General features: G+C 39.0%; 2 protein-coding genes across 9 annotated transcripts; one reads left to right on the forward strand and one right to left on the reverse strand.

Annotated features, from left to right (window-relative positions):
• Positions 1 to 122: 122 nt before the first annotated feature.
• On the reverse strand, positions 123 to 14,599 carry HELQ (helicase, POLQ like). Of its 8 annotated transcripts, none has more exons than XM_041480046.1 (18): positions 14,365 to 14,599; positions 13,235 to 13,976; positions 12,710 to 12,888; positions 11,977 to 12,177; positions 10,884 to 10,956; positions 10,292 to 10,389; positions 9,625 to 9,723; positions 8,798 to 8,943; positions 7,882 to 8,121; positions 7,079 to 7,220; positions 6,672 to 6,776; positions 5,940 to 6,159; positions 5,066 to 5,223; positions 4,594 to 4,692; positions 4,134 to 4,307; positions 3,510 to 3,623; positions 1,725 to 1,859; positions 123 to 321 (listed from the first exon to the last, which is right to left on the reverse strand). In XM_041480046.1, the coding sequence occupies exons 1-18, from the start codon at positions 14,515 to 14,517 to the stop codon at positions 235 to 237; spliced, it is 3,165 nt and encodes a 1,054-aa protein (XP_041335980.1). In that variant the 5' UTR covers positions 14,518 to 14,599; the 3' UTR covers positions 123 to 234. The 8 variants fall into 8 exon arrangements, with proteins under 8 accessions (XP_041335980.1, XP_041335997.1, XP_041335988.1 ...); XM_041480063.1 differs by having other exon boundaries at positions 14,304 to 14,499; XM_041480054.1 differs by having other exon boundaries at positions 14,268 to 14,499.
• A 135-nt stretch (positions 14,600 to 14,734) lies between these two features.
• Positions 14,735 to 17,130, forward strand: MRPS18C (mitochondrial ribosomal protein S18C). The gene is made up of 6 exons (XM_041480165.1): positions 14,735 to 14,805; positions 14,912 to 14,985; positions 16,008 to 16,091; positions 16,504 to 16,561; positions 16,873 to 16,932; positions 17,011 to 17,130. The coding sequence occupies exons 1-6, from the start codon at positions 14,754 to 14,756 to the stop codon at positions 17,085 to 17,087; spliced, it is 405 nt and encodes a 134-aa protein (XP_041336099.1). The 5' UTR covers positions 14,735 to 14,753; the 3' UTR covers positions 17,088 to 17,130.
• Positions 17,131 to 17,295: the final 165 nt, after the last annotated feature.

The raw sequence follows: 17,295 nt of genomic DNA on the forward strand, positions 1-17,295 counted from the left end.
CAAAGCACTCCTAGGGCTATGTCTAAAACCAGGAATGAAGATGATTCTGTCCTATTGCTCAAGAAGTTCATAATCCAAACCTTCAAATGAAGTCAACTTCTGAATTCAGAACTCAGTCAAAATTGTGGTATACAAAAGACATAAAATATTTATTAAATTACAGCAGCTTTAGATAGGAGAGTTAAAAACTTTAAAATATCTGAGTTTTGGATTCATTGCTTTTTTCCATGACAATCAGTGGGTCCCTGGGATATCTGTTGGCACTTTTAAGAGTTCTTCGACTTCTTCCTGTAAAGCTTCAGCTTTTTCACTCAGCAGCATCTACAACAAGAAAACACAAAGAAACAAAAATTAGAAAACAAATACAAGTATTAGCTATAACTCTTAGACAAATTAGAACACCAATGTTTCTTTCCAAACTTGCACCTGGGTCTGTAAAAGACTGCTGCTGCTGCTCCCAGGACCACAACAGCTTTGCCTCAAAGAGCAAGCATTTTTTTGTCGATTAGTTTACACCCATATAGAAAGCAGCCACACAAAAATTCATACAGCACACAGATGGTTTTCTGGATTCTGCCATCACATAATACACCAAATTACAGAATATGAACAGTTTTGTCTGGAACTGTTAAGGAACATTTTTAACCTTAGACATTCATTTTCCATGTTAGAATAAACATTTTTAAGTTGTGCCTGCTGAGCTGACTACTTCTTCCTTTATTTGAAATTTCTTACTACAGCATTTTACACCAGACATACATGACTCCTTATATCAACAGTTGTTTAATTCACTGCTCTGAACTGTTTGTTGCTGGCTGGCATGGAGAGGAACAGGACTCCATGCAAGCACTCTTCTAACTTCCCAATTAGAGAAAAGTCCATGAATTCAGTATGATCATGAGAGTAGGGTAGATTGCTAGATTTGTCCTTGATATAGATAAGCAATCTGCATATATCCCTTTCTTTTGGCTCCCACAGCAGCAAACTAAAGATGCAGCAAGAGGCATACAACATTATCTAAACATGATATTTGTAGTACACAACCCGCAAAGTTGGTAGGTTTACTTCACAAGAATGTGCAAACCAAAACTTTCTAATTGACTGCCTTATTTTTACACCAACCACCCATCCTTTTATTCTGGACATTCCCTTACTTCACCAAGAGCTTGCTCTTTTAGTAGAAACAAACATGAAGCCAGTATCATTGCAACAGCAGATGATGAATGGAGATAGAGAATACCATTCCTTGATAAAGTACTTTCTGCATTTTTTTTTAGACACAACTCAGTGTTTGTTACAGAACATGTATATTCAAAATGGAAAAAGACAGGAAAGATTAAAAGGGCACATGAAAAGCAACCTAAATAGGCAAAGTTAACCCTGCACCTTGTTGGTTTCCATTTCTACAACCCTACAAATCCTACTCTTTTGTCATGATTACCACTAGAACTTCTGTAAGAAGTCCTGAGATATTGGCAGAACAGAGCATTTCAAGTATCAGACAAGCTGTCGAGCATTTTTGCCCTTTGCTTCCCCTCTGAAAAGCAGCACCACTTGGCTGTACACAACACATTGCTCTTAGTGCAGATCAGCATTTGGATCACAAATGTCCACTAATGCCTTTACTAGTAAATAGAATCCTTCCCTTTTAATGCCATTCAAACATCCACTTTTGACATATTGGAGTTCTGAAGCAGGTTTTTATAGCTTTGTTTCTAACTCACCTTTGCAGATGAAATGATTTGTTTGGCTTGACGTCGTGACAAGTGCTCAATCATCCTCACCAAAGTTTCTGGATTTGCATTAGCCAAGTGTGCTAAAGTTTTGTACCCTGCATTGTAAAGTTGTTTTGCTCGTGCCTGAAAGTACAAAATTGTGTTAGATTATCAGAACAGGAAATAAGAATTACTTATAAGTGCCAATCTCTGCACCAATCTCAAACATTTCATTCTGCATATCAATCCAATGCTCTTTTACTAACATGAATACTCTCTGAGAATCCTTATAGCTCAAAAGCACAGCTTTGCCAGTAAGATTTACCACCCTAGCAATCTTATCTGGCTCTTACAAATCCATTTGCCTTTATTTTCTCTGAGCCTACATGATACCAATGCTGCTGTCTTCTCTTGTTGCCATGTTTTCTGCATTCACTGTCACTGACAGGAACGACAGTCCCACATTCTTTGGAGGTGTCTGTCTTGTTTAGCTTCTCAGACTAAAACCTCACTGCCACTAAATTAAATGGTTTTCTGACAAACTGATTCTACAATATGCTGGACAGGCAAGTTAAATCATTTTGGAAAGAGTAGAACCTTGGATTGAAGTCCCAAAAGAGCTTTTATTTTAACAGGAGTCTTCAATTCAGAGACTAGTTAAATTTCTTATTTAAAATACATGCATCCCAAGATGACTTTGCATATTTCTGTGAGGGTCTTCTAACTTAAATATGTAAATTCTTATTCCTCCTCACTCCCATGAACTCAAGAATCCTTACCACAAAAGAAACCTGAACTGTTTTCCACAGAATTCACAGGATGACTAGGTTGGAAGAGACCTTAAAGATCATCAAGTCCAACCTATGCCCCAGAACCTCAACTAAACCATGGCACGGAGTGCCATATCCAATCTTTTCTTAAACATATCCAGCGATGGTGACTCCACCACATCCCCAGGCAGACAATTCCAGAACTTTATCACCCTTTGTGTAAAAAACTTCTTCCCAATATCCAACCTATATTTCCCTTGACACAACTTGAGACTGTGTCCTCTGGTTCTATCAGCTGCTGCCTGGTGAAAGAGACCAATCCCCCACTCGACTACAGCCACCTTTCAGGAAGCTGTAGAGGTCACCTCTGATTCTCCTTTTCCCCAGGCTAAAACACCCCCAGCTCCCTCAGTTGTTCCTCACAGGGTTTGTGTTCCCAGCCCTTCTCCAGCCTTGTTGCCTCTTCTGGATGTACTGCAGCATCTCAACGCCCTTTCCAAACTGAGGGGTCAGAGCTGGGCACAGCACTCAAGGTGTGACCTCACCAGTGCTGAGTACAGGGGAAGGATGACCTCCCTGCTCCTGCTGGCCACACTGTTCCTGATAGGCAGAATGCCCTTGGCCTTCAGAGCACACTGCTGGCTCATGTTCAGCCAGCTGTCACCAGTATCCCCAGGTCCCTTTGTGCCTGGGCACTGTCCAGCCACACCATCCCCAGCCTCCAGCATTGCAGGGGGTTGTTGTGGCCAAAATGCAGGACTCCAACTTCCCACTGAGTATACAGCTAAATTGTTGTCCAAATACAGTATTTTCATAGCTGCTGTGGCAGAAGCCAGAAGAAAACCATAGGCCCCAGCTCCCATTTCCTAAACAGATCACTTTTCCCCCAACCATTGAGGAATGTCTGCATTATGCTGAATTCCCAATAACAAATTACTTGGTTTTCCAGATACACTTGAAAGGCACAGTAACATTTAGCACACAAGTTAACATTGAAAAGTTTAATTGAGCCAGGGTTACTGACCTCTAGAACTCCTGCTACCTCCATCAGAGGGATGAGTTCTGTCTTAACACAGTATGTCAACTGCTTGGTAAGCTCTATCAGCAAGGCTTTATAAACCCAGAATTCTTCAATTTCCTGCAGAGACAAAGATTGCTAAAAATCAGCTCCAAAGTTCTGTATTTGGGAAACATGACCGACAAAACTCTACTAAGGCAAAATGCATATATTTGTCTTTTAGATGAGGGAAGTACTGTTATTTCTCTAAATCATTCTTTCAGAGAGCTGCAGAGGTGTATTCAGCATTCTTCAGCTGAACATCCCAAAGCTGGGGCAATTCTGAAGGAAAAGCAATGCATTATTTCAGTTATTTCACCAACAGCACTGGGAGTGATCAATGCCCTGTACAATTTGTATATTTTCACATTCTCAGTGCATAAAGCTTGTTTTTACTATCACAAATGTCATTGTATGAGCATGCTTTGCTCAACAGGAAAAATAACATAGAACAGGAAAGGTGAAGAAACATTTTTGCACAGGAAAGGTGAAATATCACACCTGTATTCAGTTCTAAAGTAAGAAAACAAAACTCCAGATTTTGCGAAACCAAGCCACAAAGAATTTATTTACATTCTTTTAACACAGTACCTCACAGAAATGTAGAAGGCAGGATGCAAAGGAGGCAGCAGAACTGAGGAGATTCTGCACATATCCCCGGGACAAGTTAAATTTCTCTGAAACACTCCATATATTGGTCTCTTTCAGTAGTGCATAAAGGACAAATGTCAGGTAGAACCTGTTCACCACAGCATCATCCATATTCTAGGAATAAGACAAGATAGAATTCAGAGCCAGTATCACACTGCAGATGTTCTGTTAGTACTACAAGGCAAATCTTTTCATCTCTACTCCCTTCACAGCTTTAAAACATTTTTGTATTACATACAAAGACAATGAAAACATTAAGAAAACCAACCAATGAGATTAAAAGAACTTTAATAATCAAAACAGCAATAAACAACACTAGCATAAAAATAATCTGGAATTTGCAAATAATCAAATGAAATTACTAAACTGACATCTTAGGTATGAGAAATCGCCAGCCTACCTTTCTGATGGCTTGACCAGAAGCCTTTTTTGTAATAAAGCTTTCAGGTACTCCCACAATATCTGCTACTTTTTGCTCTGCTGCACTTAGCTGGTTGAACTAAAATACAATTTTATAAAGAATTTTCATATATTTAGTTCTTTTAATATCATAGAGAACAGAAGTACATTGTTCACAGTGCAACAATGTTTTTCAGTATCTCTATAGAATCAGTAGAGTAGTACCACAGTCACCAGTCACAGGCAGCTCTGAGGCTTCTTTGCCTACTTGTCTGAATTATGTGTAACTGTCCATCTCTGAATGCCTCATTTTAACAGAATTAAACAGATTTTAGTGCACCCCCAGTAAAAAAAAGAGCACATTTGCCATCAGATTGTTACCCCACTTCATGTCCTATGTGTACAAACCCCCTGCAAATTTAATACACAGGATTACAGAATGCCCCAATGCATGTTTGCTAGCAATTTCTCACCTGTCTCAAGTATATCATCCAATCTGGGCTACAAGTAGAAGTCATATCATAGGGAGTTGACAGATATAGGAGATGAAGATTGCTCTCGAGAACCAGCCCCTCCAAACCCTTTTTCAAATCTCTGTACAGAATATTGCAGTATGCCAAGTCTATTGAACCTAGAAAAAGCACACAGGGTAAGAATAAGCACAATTAAAAACAGGAACAGAGAGTTAAATGAAGTACATTTAAACACAGAATCAGTATTTTCTTTACCTTCCACAAAAGCTTGTTATGCTATCTAAACTGGAGAGAAATATCTGTAACCCGAATTACTGTTCTAACCTAAGTAGTGAAGCAAAGCTGAGGAAAGGCAATCACTTATTTCTATGTATGTTCATTCTGTGTGGTTTTGGAGTGCTTGTGAAATGTCCTGGCTTTACTGAAATCCTACAATAATTTTGCAGATTGAAGGAACCCTTCAGACTCATCCAACTACATTCCATACCCCAAAATATTTATGATATGACAGGAAAACAGAACTTCCTGATATATTTATTTTTATTATAATGGGTCTACATGTCATATGCTCCTTTTCCCTCTTAAGCTTTCCAAGAAATCCTTCTGTTTACAATAACCTGTTCATAACAATTAATTGTAAAACAAGGTCCTGAACCACTTCGATTACAACACTAAATCAAATATTTAAGTGATTTTTTTTAGGGGTACATTTCTCGTTTTTTTTCCAGTGGGATCAATATTTTCACACTTCATTCACATCACTTTCTGTCATGTGCTACTTGACTCCCATTTTCAGTCTAGATCATTTAATAAAACTCTTTCTTGACAACTTATTTTTCATTGCAGTTCAATAATAAGAGCAAAAAATCCATACCTTTATATGTAGCTTTACCCAAGGGTGTGATTGTCAGTGTAGATTTGGAATTGTGGTCCTTCTGAGATATTCTTCCTTTTAGGAGTCCTTTTTCTATTAGATTTTCCAGCCCATCTTTAACTATCTCTGTGAGGCTCTTCTCCTTGGACAGCAGCTGCTGCTGAACACCCAGCAATGTACAGCACATAAAATTGTCCACTTCCTCATGGGTAACTGCTACCTGCACCAGTTTGGGAAATGATTTGCATATTTGAAGTTATAATTTCACACGTTTAATAAGACATAAGAAAAAAATTACTGAATAAAGAAAGATCTTGCGTTTCTATAGAAATACATCCCAACAAATAGAATGATAGATTCTCTGTGGTGGATCTGATGGACTGCTCTCCATCCATTCTATTATTCTAGCTACTGTATCAAGTTAGCTTGTTTCCACTGTTTCTATTTGTATTTTGAATCAAGTATCAGAAATAGAAATATTAATATGCCATTGTATAGTAAGATAGATATAATTTTTGCTATTACACATAAGGTGATTGTTGTGTTAGATAATTACTTATTGAGTTAAATGAGAAGACCTAATCAGATAAGGACAAACATTTGATTAAAGCTTTTCTGAACTTGCAAGCCTGACTGTTTAAGCAGTCTGTCTTTTTCTACAGGATCAACAGGTGACATTTTCTTAGCATTTCCAAGCCCTTAAGTTACTCACAGAGAAGAGTCAACTGATACCTTCAGTCCAACCAATGATAACAACAGGCTCTGGATTCCCTTGGTCAACTCCTGCAGAAGATTGCTGTAGCAATTCTCCAAAGGACTGTGAACTAAATCCTGAACCTAAAAGGGGCAAGGAATGTATCAGTACAGAGGAATATTCATGCATTAATTTGATACTTTCAAAAAAATCAAACTGACATGCATGATTCATCTTATAAAGAAATTAACAGTAAACACTGAAAGTTTACAGTTCCCATCTGAAAACAAGCCACACAAAGGAAGTTTAAAGGTATTATTACATAAATCAAATACTTGCAACTTCAAGAGGTGAACAAAAATTAAGCTAGGCAGCTTGGCTCCTCCTGTTTATTCCACCATCTTAACTCAGCAATTTAAATTATCAACAGCTTTGTAAAAATTACCAAGTGTTTGTCTTTTTCTTGCACTATGAGAATACTTTCTCCAGCACTGTCAATACCAGCTCGACCAGCTCTGCCAGCCATTTGTTTATACTGGTTCTTCTTCAGGAAGTCATTGCCAACATAAGGAGCTCTGAGAATCACCCTGCAAAGACATCTGGAATAAGTTATGCTTTATATTCAAATTACTAAAGCGGCAATAAAATGTTACTAATTCAAATTAATTCTTTATATGTGCCCCTTACCTTGTAACTAATAAAAGTCAAATGCATCTCTTTGGACAGATGTGTAAAGCCTTAAATAGTTTAAGGTGTACTAAATGCACACACAGAAGTGGATTCTTAGCAAACAATCTTTGGTCACACAGAGTACAGTAGCCCTGTCATCAGAACGTGCATATGAAAAGATAACACATTTTTGTTTTAAAACATATTCCAACTGCATCTCCTTAGAAAAGGTTTATTTTACCATTTAAACACTGTTAGGAGAGTATCTAAAGAAACCACTGTTCTTTTGAATAACACTACTAAAAACATTATAACATTTTTCAATTTATTAGAACTTCCTTAATCCATTTACATAAGTGCTCTTCAGTGATATACTCTGAGGTACTTCCTACTGGTTCACATTTTCTACATGAATACTGCAGTCTTGTGTCCCAAATTGAACACAACATCCTTTTTATTTCACATTTCCTGGTAAAGGCACAAACACACTTTAAATAGCACTGAGATTTCCAAGTTACTAAAGAAATTTTTTTATCAAAGCAAAAACCAATGCAAAAATTAAATGTTTTTGCTGCTAACCTTCTAGCTGGTAGGTTCACTCCAGCAGCTAGAGTGGCTGTGCAAGCAAGCACACACAGGACACCTGCAGAATAAGCTTCCTCTATGCTTTTTCTTTCATCATTTGTAAGGCCACTGTGGTGATAGGCAATACCAAAAGGGATTGTTTGCTTCAAAACAGGACAGAAAGTTCCATTTCCAATACTCTTTAGGTTCTTGATGAGATCTTCTTTTTCTTTCTCCTTGTGAACTCTAAATTCTCTTGGAGGAGGAAAAGCATTTCTTTAGGCTTTGACCAATCATTAACCAAAAAGTAAATAAAAACTAGAGACATGCTTACTGTCTACTTCTGTTCATCATTCATTTCTCTAACATCTAAGTTGGAGAAATAGTTATATCCAGTAACTTTGAAACAGCAATACACAGGAGGCTGATTTAGTTGCAATAGAGCCTTTCTTGTTTGGAAGCACAGGAACAGAAGAGATCAAATACTGGCTGCTTTATATTTTACAACTCAGATTTCCAAAGCGGGTTTGGGAACAGAGATATTCAACTGGCTACCAAACTACATGACCAAATACCAAATGTTTGTTTTCTAAGACAAAAATGTTTCTTTTCTAAGCTTCCAGAAACCAGTGCCAAAGGGACACAAAGTTAGATTAATTTAGTATGTTTTTCCTTATTTTCTTTAGTGTTTTTCCTCTGGCTATCATATTTTTCAACTGTTTTGGAATAAAAGTAAGAACTTTAAAAAAATTTTATTTAATAAGCCTTTTGCAGTTTGCCATCACTTATGCAGTTAGCAACTTTATATGACTCCACGTTCAAAGCATTTACTTCTAATCACCAGGGAAAAGCACTTGCAAACTAGATGAAAATAAACTCTAAGTTGTAAGCAATTATTTCACATATAATTAAAAAAAAAATAGAAACTTACTTCTTGAGGTACTTGCACACCATTGAAGCCACATTTTCACAATTCTTTTTAGTGGGACAAAAGATTAGGCAGGAATATTTAGGAATAACTTCAGTAACCAGTGCAATGATGTGGTCAGGATCTGCTTTCTCCAGATTACTAGAATACTGTAATAAGCACAGATTGACAAATATTTAAATCTAGGAATTAAGTCATAACCTAAATATTCAACACTTGTTCTCAACCATTGCTTGAATTGGATTTAATGTGACATAATTCCAAGAAGTTGTAGGATAAGCTTTTCTCCCAATCCTCACTTGAAAGACATCTTACTTGAGGGATACATGGATGTACAAATCAAATTCTTTGCTTTTCCCCTTAATACTTCATTTTCTTTTAGCAACACTTGAGATACTGGCAGTCTACCATTAGACACATTTTCCTTTGTAAAGGTTGAAATGAATCCCTACAAGGCAGTAGTAAGCTGGCAAAACCCCCAAAAGGTTTCTTCTTCCAGTTTTGTCTGAGAGTGATCAACTGTTGAGGAAATCTACCCCCGAACAAAAAACACTGAGTATCTGGGATACTCAAACACATTACTTTTTGCCTGTCAAAATACTGATGGAACCTCTGCCTTGAGGAGTCAAAAAGAAGTGCAAATCAAGTTAAGCATTCAGTATTTTAAGGCTGTTTTTTTCATTCCCAAAGCCTACCACTTCTTTCTCATGGGTACTACAATTGAATTATCATGTTTAAGTAATTTCTCTAGTAAAAGGTCTGTAAGCAAATCAGTGTAAAAGAACACATTTCACAACAGTTCTAAGAAACTATAAGCACTTTGTTTTTACCTTGAAGTTAAGGAGACGTGAAAAAGCAAAGCCATTTTGTGTTTTGCTGTCAACTGCATAAATGGTGTCTCGTATCTTTATGTATTCCTTTAACTCTACCTAGCAAGGTAGAAACCACAAAGAGAAACTTTAGTTAAATTACTCAGTTTTCTCTAAAGCTATTGCTGATGTACAGCTACAGCTTTTCTCCAAGCATCACGTCATATACATACTTGCACATAAGAACACGCTTTAGAATTTTTAAGAGAACTTAACTGTTTTAATTATTTGCCTTGATAAAGCATGGAATCATAATGAAGAATGCCAAAATTGTATCCCATGAATTATTTATAAACCATGCTGTCCTGACAGCATAGAAGAACCAGCACTACATATTCTAGTTACACCAAATGGACTACAGTGATTCATCACAGTAGCTGTAATTTAGGAATTGCTTAAGTTAAAAAGAAGCAAATGCCTTAGCACAGCAGTATAAAGGTTATTGCATTTGTGTATTTAGAAGTGCATGGTGCTATTTATTTTATTTTTAGCAATTAGAGAGCAATAGCAGGCCTTATATTACACTGTGCAATTAAGCACAAAAGCTATGATACAATTCTAAACAGATTTACTATGATTTTAAAGGCAAATATCTTCTTTACTAGTTCCTGGCATCTTGTATACAGACCGGTCTAAAATTATTAGTGTAGTACTCTGCTTGCAGGAACTTCTGCAGGTCTCCAACATTATTTAGTGTTGCACTCATGCCAATGATCTGTGTCTTTTCTGTAAAACAGAAGCTGAGATTAATTTATTGTCACACTACCAATTTTTAACACTTCTGTTCAGTATTTAAGTCACGAGACTCCTTCACCATCAATATTTCCAAAATGCCAAAGTAGCAGGTTTGAAGGGAAAGGCTACTAAAGAAATACTAACTAACTAAGAAATAATACTAAGTTACAAAATAGTAACTGAGACTTAAATTTAAAAAAAAGAAGCATTAAATTGGATGCCTAAAGGGCTCCCACAAAGAAATGGAAGACATTTGACAATACTCAGGATTTCACAGAGAAATATCAAAAGAGCTTCAAAAACACCCTAACATCCTTAGAGGGTCAATTAACGCTTCACTGAGTAAATGCTGTTTACATATGGAGTCATGCCATGTTTTCCAAAAGCAGCCAAAAGAGCACAAATCCAGGAAGTGAGAGTGTGACTTCTCCCAGAAGGGCCACAACTACAAAATGTTAATGACATTAACTGAAGCTATGACTTACTACTGGTGTAAAGAAGTTTTGCCAGAGTAATTTCCAGTACTGCTCCACGACTTCCTGCCCCGAGCATATGCAGCTGTGAACAGAAGGGAAAAAGAAAAGGCAATGAGTTGAGGGTATTTATTAAAAAACCTCCAAAATATATAAAGAAATACTACAGAACTGGTTTTGTTGGACTTTCTAAAGATATCCCTCATGTAAATTTGGATTGTTAAGTTCAGATGTATCACCCCACTTAAAAAGCATTTAAGAATCACAGAAAAACAGACTCATGGGCAAATGTAGACAACAAGATTTACCTTCCATTCAACTAGACCACAATTGACACAAACAGTTAACTCCTGACAGCAAACAGTCAACGTGAAGATCTTTGTATTTGCCAGACTGAGGAAATTTTAAACAAAATGTGGTTTAAGCAACACTTAAAGTAAAAACATTCCTAGCAGCCAGCTTCTAGAAAAACCAGAAGTTAGTGTTACAGCTGCCCTCTGTTTAGAAGCTATAGTGCTAAAGTATGGCCAGTCAGCCTGAAGAACTCCAGGAATTAAAATCCCCATTAGACATTATACACGTTACTCAACCCCACAATCAACCCTTGGCAGCGCAACTCAGCCCCACCACTGCAACAGGTAATTCTCACAGCCAAATGTTACTTGGTATTTTTCATTTTTGTCAATGTTTTACTGGGTCATTAATACCAGACACAAAGTTGCATGGCTTCACATCTGTGAGTTAAGGTCTAAGCTTCATAAAATACATTCCATAAAATTAAAATTATTTATGCTTTTTTGCAACCCATTAGAGACTTCTAAATGACAAGCAGTTATGCAGAAATTCACCATCAACCACTACCACAGTAGATTTCTCAATATAAATCTATTACTCTGAAGTAGCAATAAATGCTTCATTAAAAAAAAAAACCCAAAAACTTTCAAAATTATGTGCCAATTCAGAACACAGAAAATAAAAGCAATCTTCATGATGAATACTTTAAGCAAAACCAAGCAGGCCAAGAACTGCTCCTTCCTAAATAATTGCTTATTAGAACCCTAAAAGAATGTGCACCAGATAAATTGGAGTACATCTTGTGGCCTACCTCATCTACCACAACCAGGCCGAGGTCATTGATTCTTTCTGTTTCAATTAAGGAGTTCACCAGAGCATGTCCTTTTTCTATAGTAGCAATATAAAGAGATTTTTTTACTCTCCTTCTGATTGGTGGAAATCTTCCTTTACTTCCTGCATATTCTTCAACCAGGAAACCCAATTCTATCCCAAAACTTGATAAACCCCTCACCTATAAAAGAAAAATCAATTACAGAACAAATTCATGCTCATTTTGGATTCCAGATCTGCCTCAACAACTCAACAGAAAACCAACCCACACCACAATCAGCTGCTTGAATTAGTGAAACATATTAGCTAAGACTATCTATTCCAGCTACAAAATTGAAGCGTCTGCACCTACTATAGCTGGGTTTCATCTGTTTTCTAAAAGTAATTTTCCCTTTATACCAAAATACATTTTTATCTCACTTCTTTAGCAAGTTGAGTAGCACAGTTAGGCTGCACAACTAAACAAAACATCCTAAAAAGCCATTATTTCAAAATTCAGCACCCTTTACTTCATAACTCAACATCTTCACCTCAATTTGTGTCTGATCCATTGCAAAATTACTGACCCTCAGAGCAGCATTTAGAAGAGGCCACTCACTTGCCACCATATTCATAAAAACCTTGCTGAAAACCAGGCACGTGAGCAAGTAAACAAAGCGTATCAGGAAAGATTTATATCAAACAAAGCAGTACCAGAAGTAATGTATCCAGACCTTTTCTTGGACAATGGCAACATATGGCAGGATCATCAGAACATCCTTCTGCCTGCAGAGTAATTCTTGGAGAATTATTATTTCAGCTACAAGAGTTTTTCCACCACCGGTTGGCAATGAGTATATCAAGTTCTTCCTTTGCTGTAGGGATTCTAACATCAAGCAATCATGCTGCCACTCTGCAAAATTAAAATGGAACTATCAGCAACTCCAGGGGAATGTCAGCTAATATAAAAATGCCTGTGTTTCATTCAGAACACTCTGAGCTCAGCCTTTGAGAGCTTTTTCTCAAAAAAGCACTTAAAGCCTTCAGTGATGGTGACTTCTGTAATCCAGATGGATACCATCCATCCATTCCATCCATCTAAAACACTAAAATAGCCACTTCCTGAAACAGGAGAACTACTTTCCAATGTGGTTTATGTTAGCATTACCTTAAATATTTTTACAGTATAATGGCTGAAACAGACAATATTCCACTAGCAGGTTTTTTTTTTTTTTCCAACAGACCATTGGTTACACTACCATAAAGTGTTTCAATCCCTCGAAGTTGTCTCAATAAATCTTTAACCTTGCTAGGTAATCCATAAAAAGGGCCTATATCAAGAGAAGAAGATTCAATAGCTTTCCTAGCCACAAAAATCTCTTCAGATAAAACAGCTTCTTTGAGCTGCTTGGTCTTGGAGACCTGCAGAGTCTGGGCTCTGGCATTTCCAGTCATAGCACTTTTCAGGTGATCTTTGAGACTCTCAGGTTTAAATAAAATACACTTGGAGTGTGAGGAAGAGTCAGTAGGTCTGTTCCTGTGTTCAGCACCAGCATAAAAAGACAATGGGTCTCTGATTTTGTCTGAGAAAGAATTCACACGTTCATCCCTCCCTTTTGAGAGTGCAGATGTTCTAGAAGCAGAAGAAAGTTCATCCATTTTTTCAAAATACAGAAGTTGCGATGATGGCAAGTCATCTAAAGCAGACTCAGTTAATTTTTGATTGCCATCAGCTGGGTCACTGTCATGCACTTGGAAGGCACCCTCTTCTTGGTCACTTTTAAGGAGAACCACATTTTGTGAAGCAGAGAAGTTATCTTGCTCTTTCTGGTGGACTCCTGACTGAAGATTCCCAAGTATGATCTCTCCAGCTGTTTTCACATCCATATTTTTATCCTGCAGGTATTTGTGTTCAATATCATCCACCTGGGCAATCAATGAATCGTTTCCATAAAAGCTGTCATAGTCACCAAACATATCCTCCTCGCTATCGTTACTGCACTGCAAAAACGAAACAGGAGTTATTGACACCCTGAGGCAAACCACAGAAGGCAGAATAACTCGCAGAGCACAAACATCAGAGCCAAGTCACCGAAGTCTGCCCCAACTTAACACAAAAGCATTTTGCGTGATGTCGTCTGTGAGGAAAACCCAGCTTAGGTTCTGAAGAAATGCCTTGACTAAGTGAAACAGATAACCTACAAGTAGGAAGATACGTGCACAGATTTTTTTTTTTTTTTTTTTTTTTTTTTAAAATTAAAGCAAACGGGTTTATGCCAAACGGCTTCATACCCTCTCATACAAAGTACGGCCCTCCCCGACACACACCATCCTCGCAGACGGAGCTCCCCCGCCTCGCCAGCAGCCCCAGGATCCCACCATCCCCTACCGGGGCCTCCGCCGGGGGCCCCTCGCCACCAGAGCTCGGTCTCTTGCGAGCCACCGGCGAGCTGGCGGCGACGGGCTGCGCTGGAGCCCGGCTCCGCTTGCGCTCCGAGCTGGAGTGGCTCTTCCTCCGCACGGCAAGCCTAGGCTCCGCCATGGCCGGGGTTGCACGAGGCCGTCACAGCCGGGGCGACACACGGGCCGGAGCCGCCCAACGCAGGCGCAGCGACCATGGCGGGGGCGGGAACTTCCGGTAACAACACGCCGGGAGAAGCACGTGGCCGGACAGCTGCCAATCGTCTGTCCCGAACCGGGAAGGCCGCACTGCTATTGGCCGGCAGGGGTGGTGGCAGTGACGCGCGGGCGGAAGTGGCGGCGCGCGGTACGGGTGTCATGGTGGCGCGGGCCATGGCGGCGCACGGGCGCTGGCCGCGCCTGGCTCTCGGTGCGTCCCTGCCGCTCCCTCTCTGTCTCAAGCGGCCGCGGCGGCGCTCGTGTGTGTGGGCTGTCGCTCTGCGCCGGCGCTAACCTTGTCGCTCTCTCCATTGCAGCGAAACTGTGGACGCGGCCGTGCCGCCTGCAGCATGAAGGGCAGCCTGAGCGGCAGCCTGGGCGCTCGGACCAGGTGAGGCCTCCCCGACCCGTCCCGCCCTGCTGTCCCGCCGCTCCCCCTCCGCAAGACACCAGCGGTGGCTGGAAACGCTTTGCGCTGGTCGCTGTGTAGCTCATCAGACCCCGAATGCATGGCGGGGAGCGCAGCGCAGAGGAGGTCATCAGGCGCTGGAAGTTAAGGCCCCAGAGATCTGTATTTCAATATCTTAACTAGAGCCTGTTAAACCTGGTACCTCAGTAGCACGGACGTGGAGCTAAAGACAGGACAAGGACCAGTGGCTGTAAACTAAAAACGAAAGAAGTTTCACCTCATCATGAGGAAAAACTTCTCTACACTGAGGGCGGCAGAGCCCTGGAGCATATTGCCCACGGAGGTTTGTCACTCTCTGGAGACGTTCCAACCCCACCTGGACATGTTCCTGTGTCACCTGCTCCGGGTGACCCTGCCTTGGCAGGGGGTTGGACTGGATGATTTCCACAGGTCCCTTCCAACACTGACTGTTCTGTGACTCTGTGCAAAGTGAAAAATCACCTTTCATATCTTGTAAGAATTTGGCGCTGGGTGTATTCTGAAGCTTAAGGAGGCTATTCAGAAATACCTCCCAAGGAGGCTCCTTGGGAGGTATTTCTGAATCTCTGTCTTTAAAATTGTGTGAGCAGACAGAAGCTTCCTCAGGCCATTTGCTTTGAAATTATTTTTTAAAGAAAGATTCTTGTGACTTGTCAGACAGAACTACATTTTTACCAGCTCCTGCAGATTTTGACTTCAAGTAGAGGTGTAAGCACTATCTTCCTGAATGATTTAATAGAGTTGCTAGTGTCATTGTTGCTAAAATATAAAAGGCTGTTTACTTGTGAGAAGTCTTTGAAGTTGCAAGGTACCAAGAAGTGAGTTAATAAAGTTACTGAAAAGTTCAGTGGTGCACTAAATATCTTTTCTGTTTTCAAGACAAATGTTGATTAAAGGATTAAAAGTAACAAATGTTCTCTATTATCTTGTGAAGCTTACAGATGTTAGTAATTCTCTGATTTCAGCCCATACAAATGGAGAACCCCTACAAAGACCCTCCAAAGAGATGTGTCTTATGTGGAATAAATGTGGACTATAAGAATGTGCAGGTGAGTTTTAAAATTGCTGTCCTTGGATGAAGGGAACTGGTTTACTGTTTTTAAATGTGTTTGTAGTAGGATTAAAAAAAACCCAAAAAACAATTTTAAAAATCCATTCATATGTGTAGGGGTTTAAAACTTATGAGTAAGAATGTGTGTAGGTCAAAGGGCAAATAATGTAGTCATGCTCAATCTACTAACTATGTGTGACAACTTTGCTATGTAACAAATAGAGTTTTTGGTTACAATTCAGCTGCTACAAAGCATGGAAGCATAGAAAATACTGTCTAGCTCCAAGCTGTACTTTTTTCTCCAGGTAGAACTGAGTTTTGAAAAACAGATGAAAAAGAGTACAAATAGTAACATAAAGCTCCAAAAAAAAGTTCTTAAACTGACTTTGATTTTTCTTAATTTCAAGTAGCTTCTTTCCCAGTTTGTTTCTCCATATACTGGCTCCATTTATGGCAGGCATATCACAGGTATGTGAAGTATTAAATTAAATCATATACGGGTTAATAATAATATATTTGTGAGTCTAAATAACTGTGCCTCATCAGTCTTTCTGAAAGTAACCAGTCCCAACTCCATACATTTTGTAATAGTATTCCCCTGACTTAGTAGCATGTGTCAAGGAATTAAAATATCCCTTAATTGTATGCATTTTGTATTTAACAGTAAAAGCACAATGCATTTTTCTAGAAAGACTTAATCAAAGCTGGGGGAATTGTCAGTAACCTGCTTTTCATGCTCTCATGACTTGCTCGGTGTTGAAGATAATTCATCTCTTTAGGCTTGTGCAACAAGAAGCAGAAGGAAATTACAAAAGCCATTAAAAGAGCTCATGTATTTGGTAAGTATGATTCTGCTTTTGAATTTTCTAACTCAAGGCTACATTTCTATTAAGAACACCTCCATTTTTCTTTAACAGGATTTATGCCAGTTATGTTTAAGAACCCACAATTTCTCACAGACCCCAAGCTATGTAACATCAAGTATCCAGAGTGATATACTGTACAGAAATAAACAATAAAACTGTTATTCATGTTTATATACTTGTTTGCTGGAAATGTGGTTTGCTAGCATAATGTGTGGTTGACTGAGGGGTGGTTGTCAGTCCTTATTTAATTTTTCTTCATAAAGTCTCTGGAAGTTATTGTCTGAAGGAAGATTAAAGCAATAAAATAAACTGGCAGCTATATGGACCCCTTCCTCT

The sequence above is a fragment of the Pyrgilauda ruficollis genome, unplaced genomic scaffold (assembly GCF_017590135.1).
Source record: "Pyrgilauda ruficollis isolate IOZ18807 unplaced genomic scaffold, ASM1759013v1 scaffold114, whole genome shotgun sequence".
Taxonomy (NCBI): domain Eukaryota; kingdom Metazoa; phylum Chordata; class Aves; order Passeriformes; family Passeridae; genus Pyrgilauda; species Pyrgilauda ruficollis.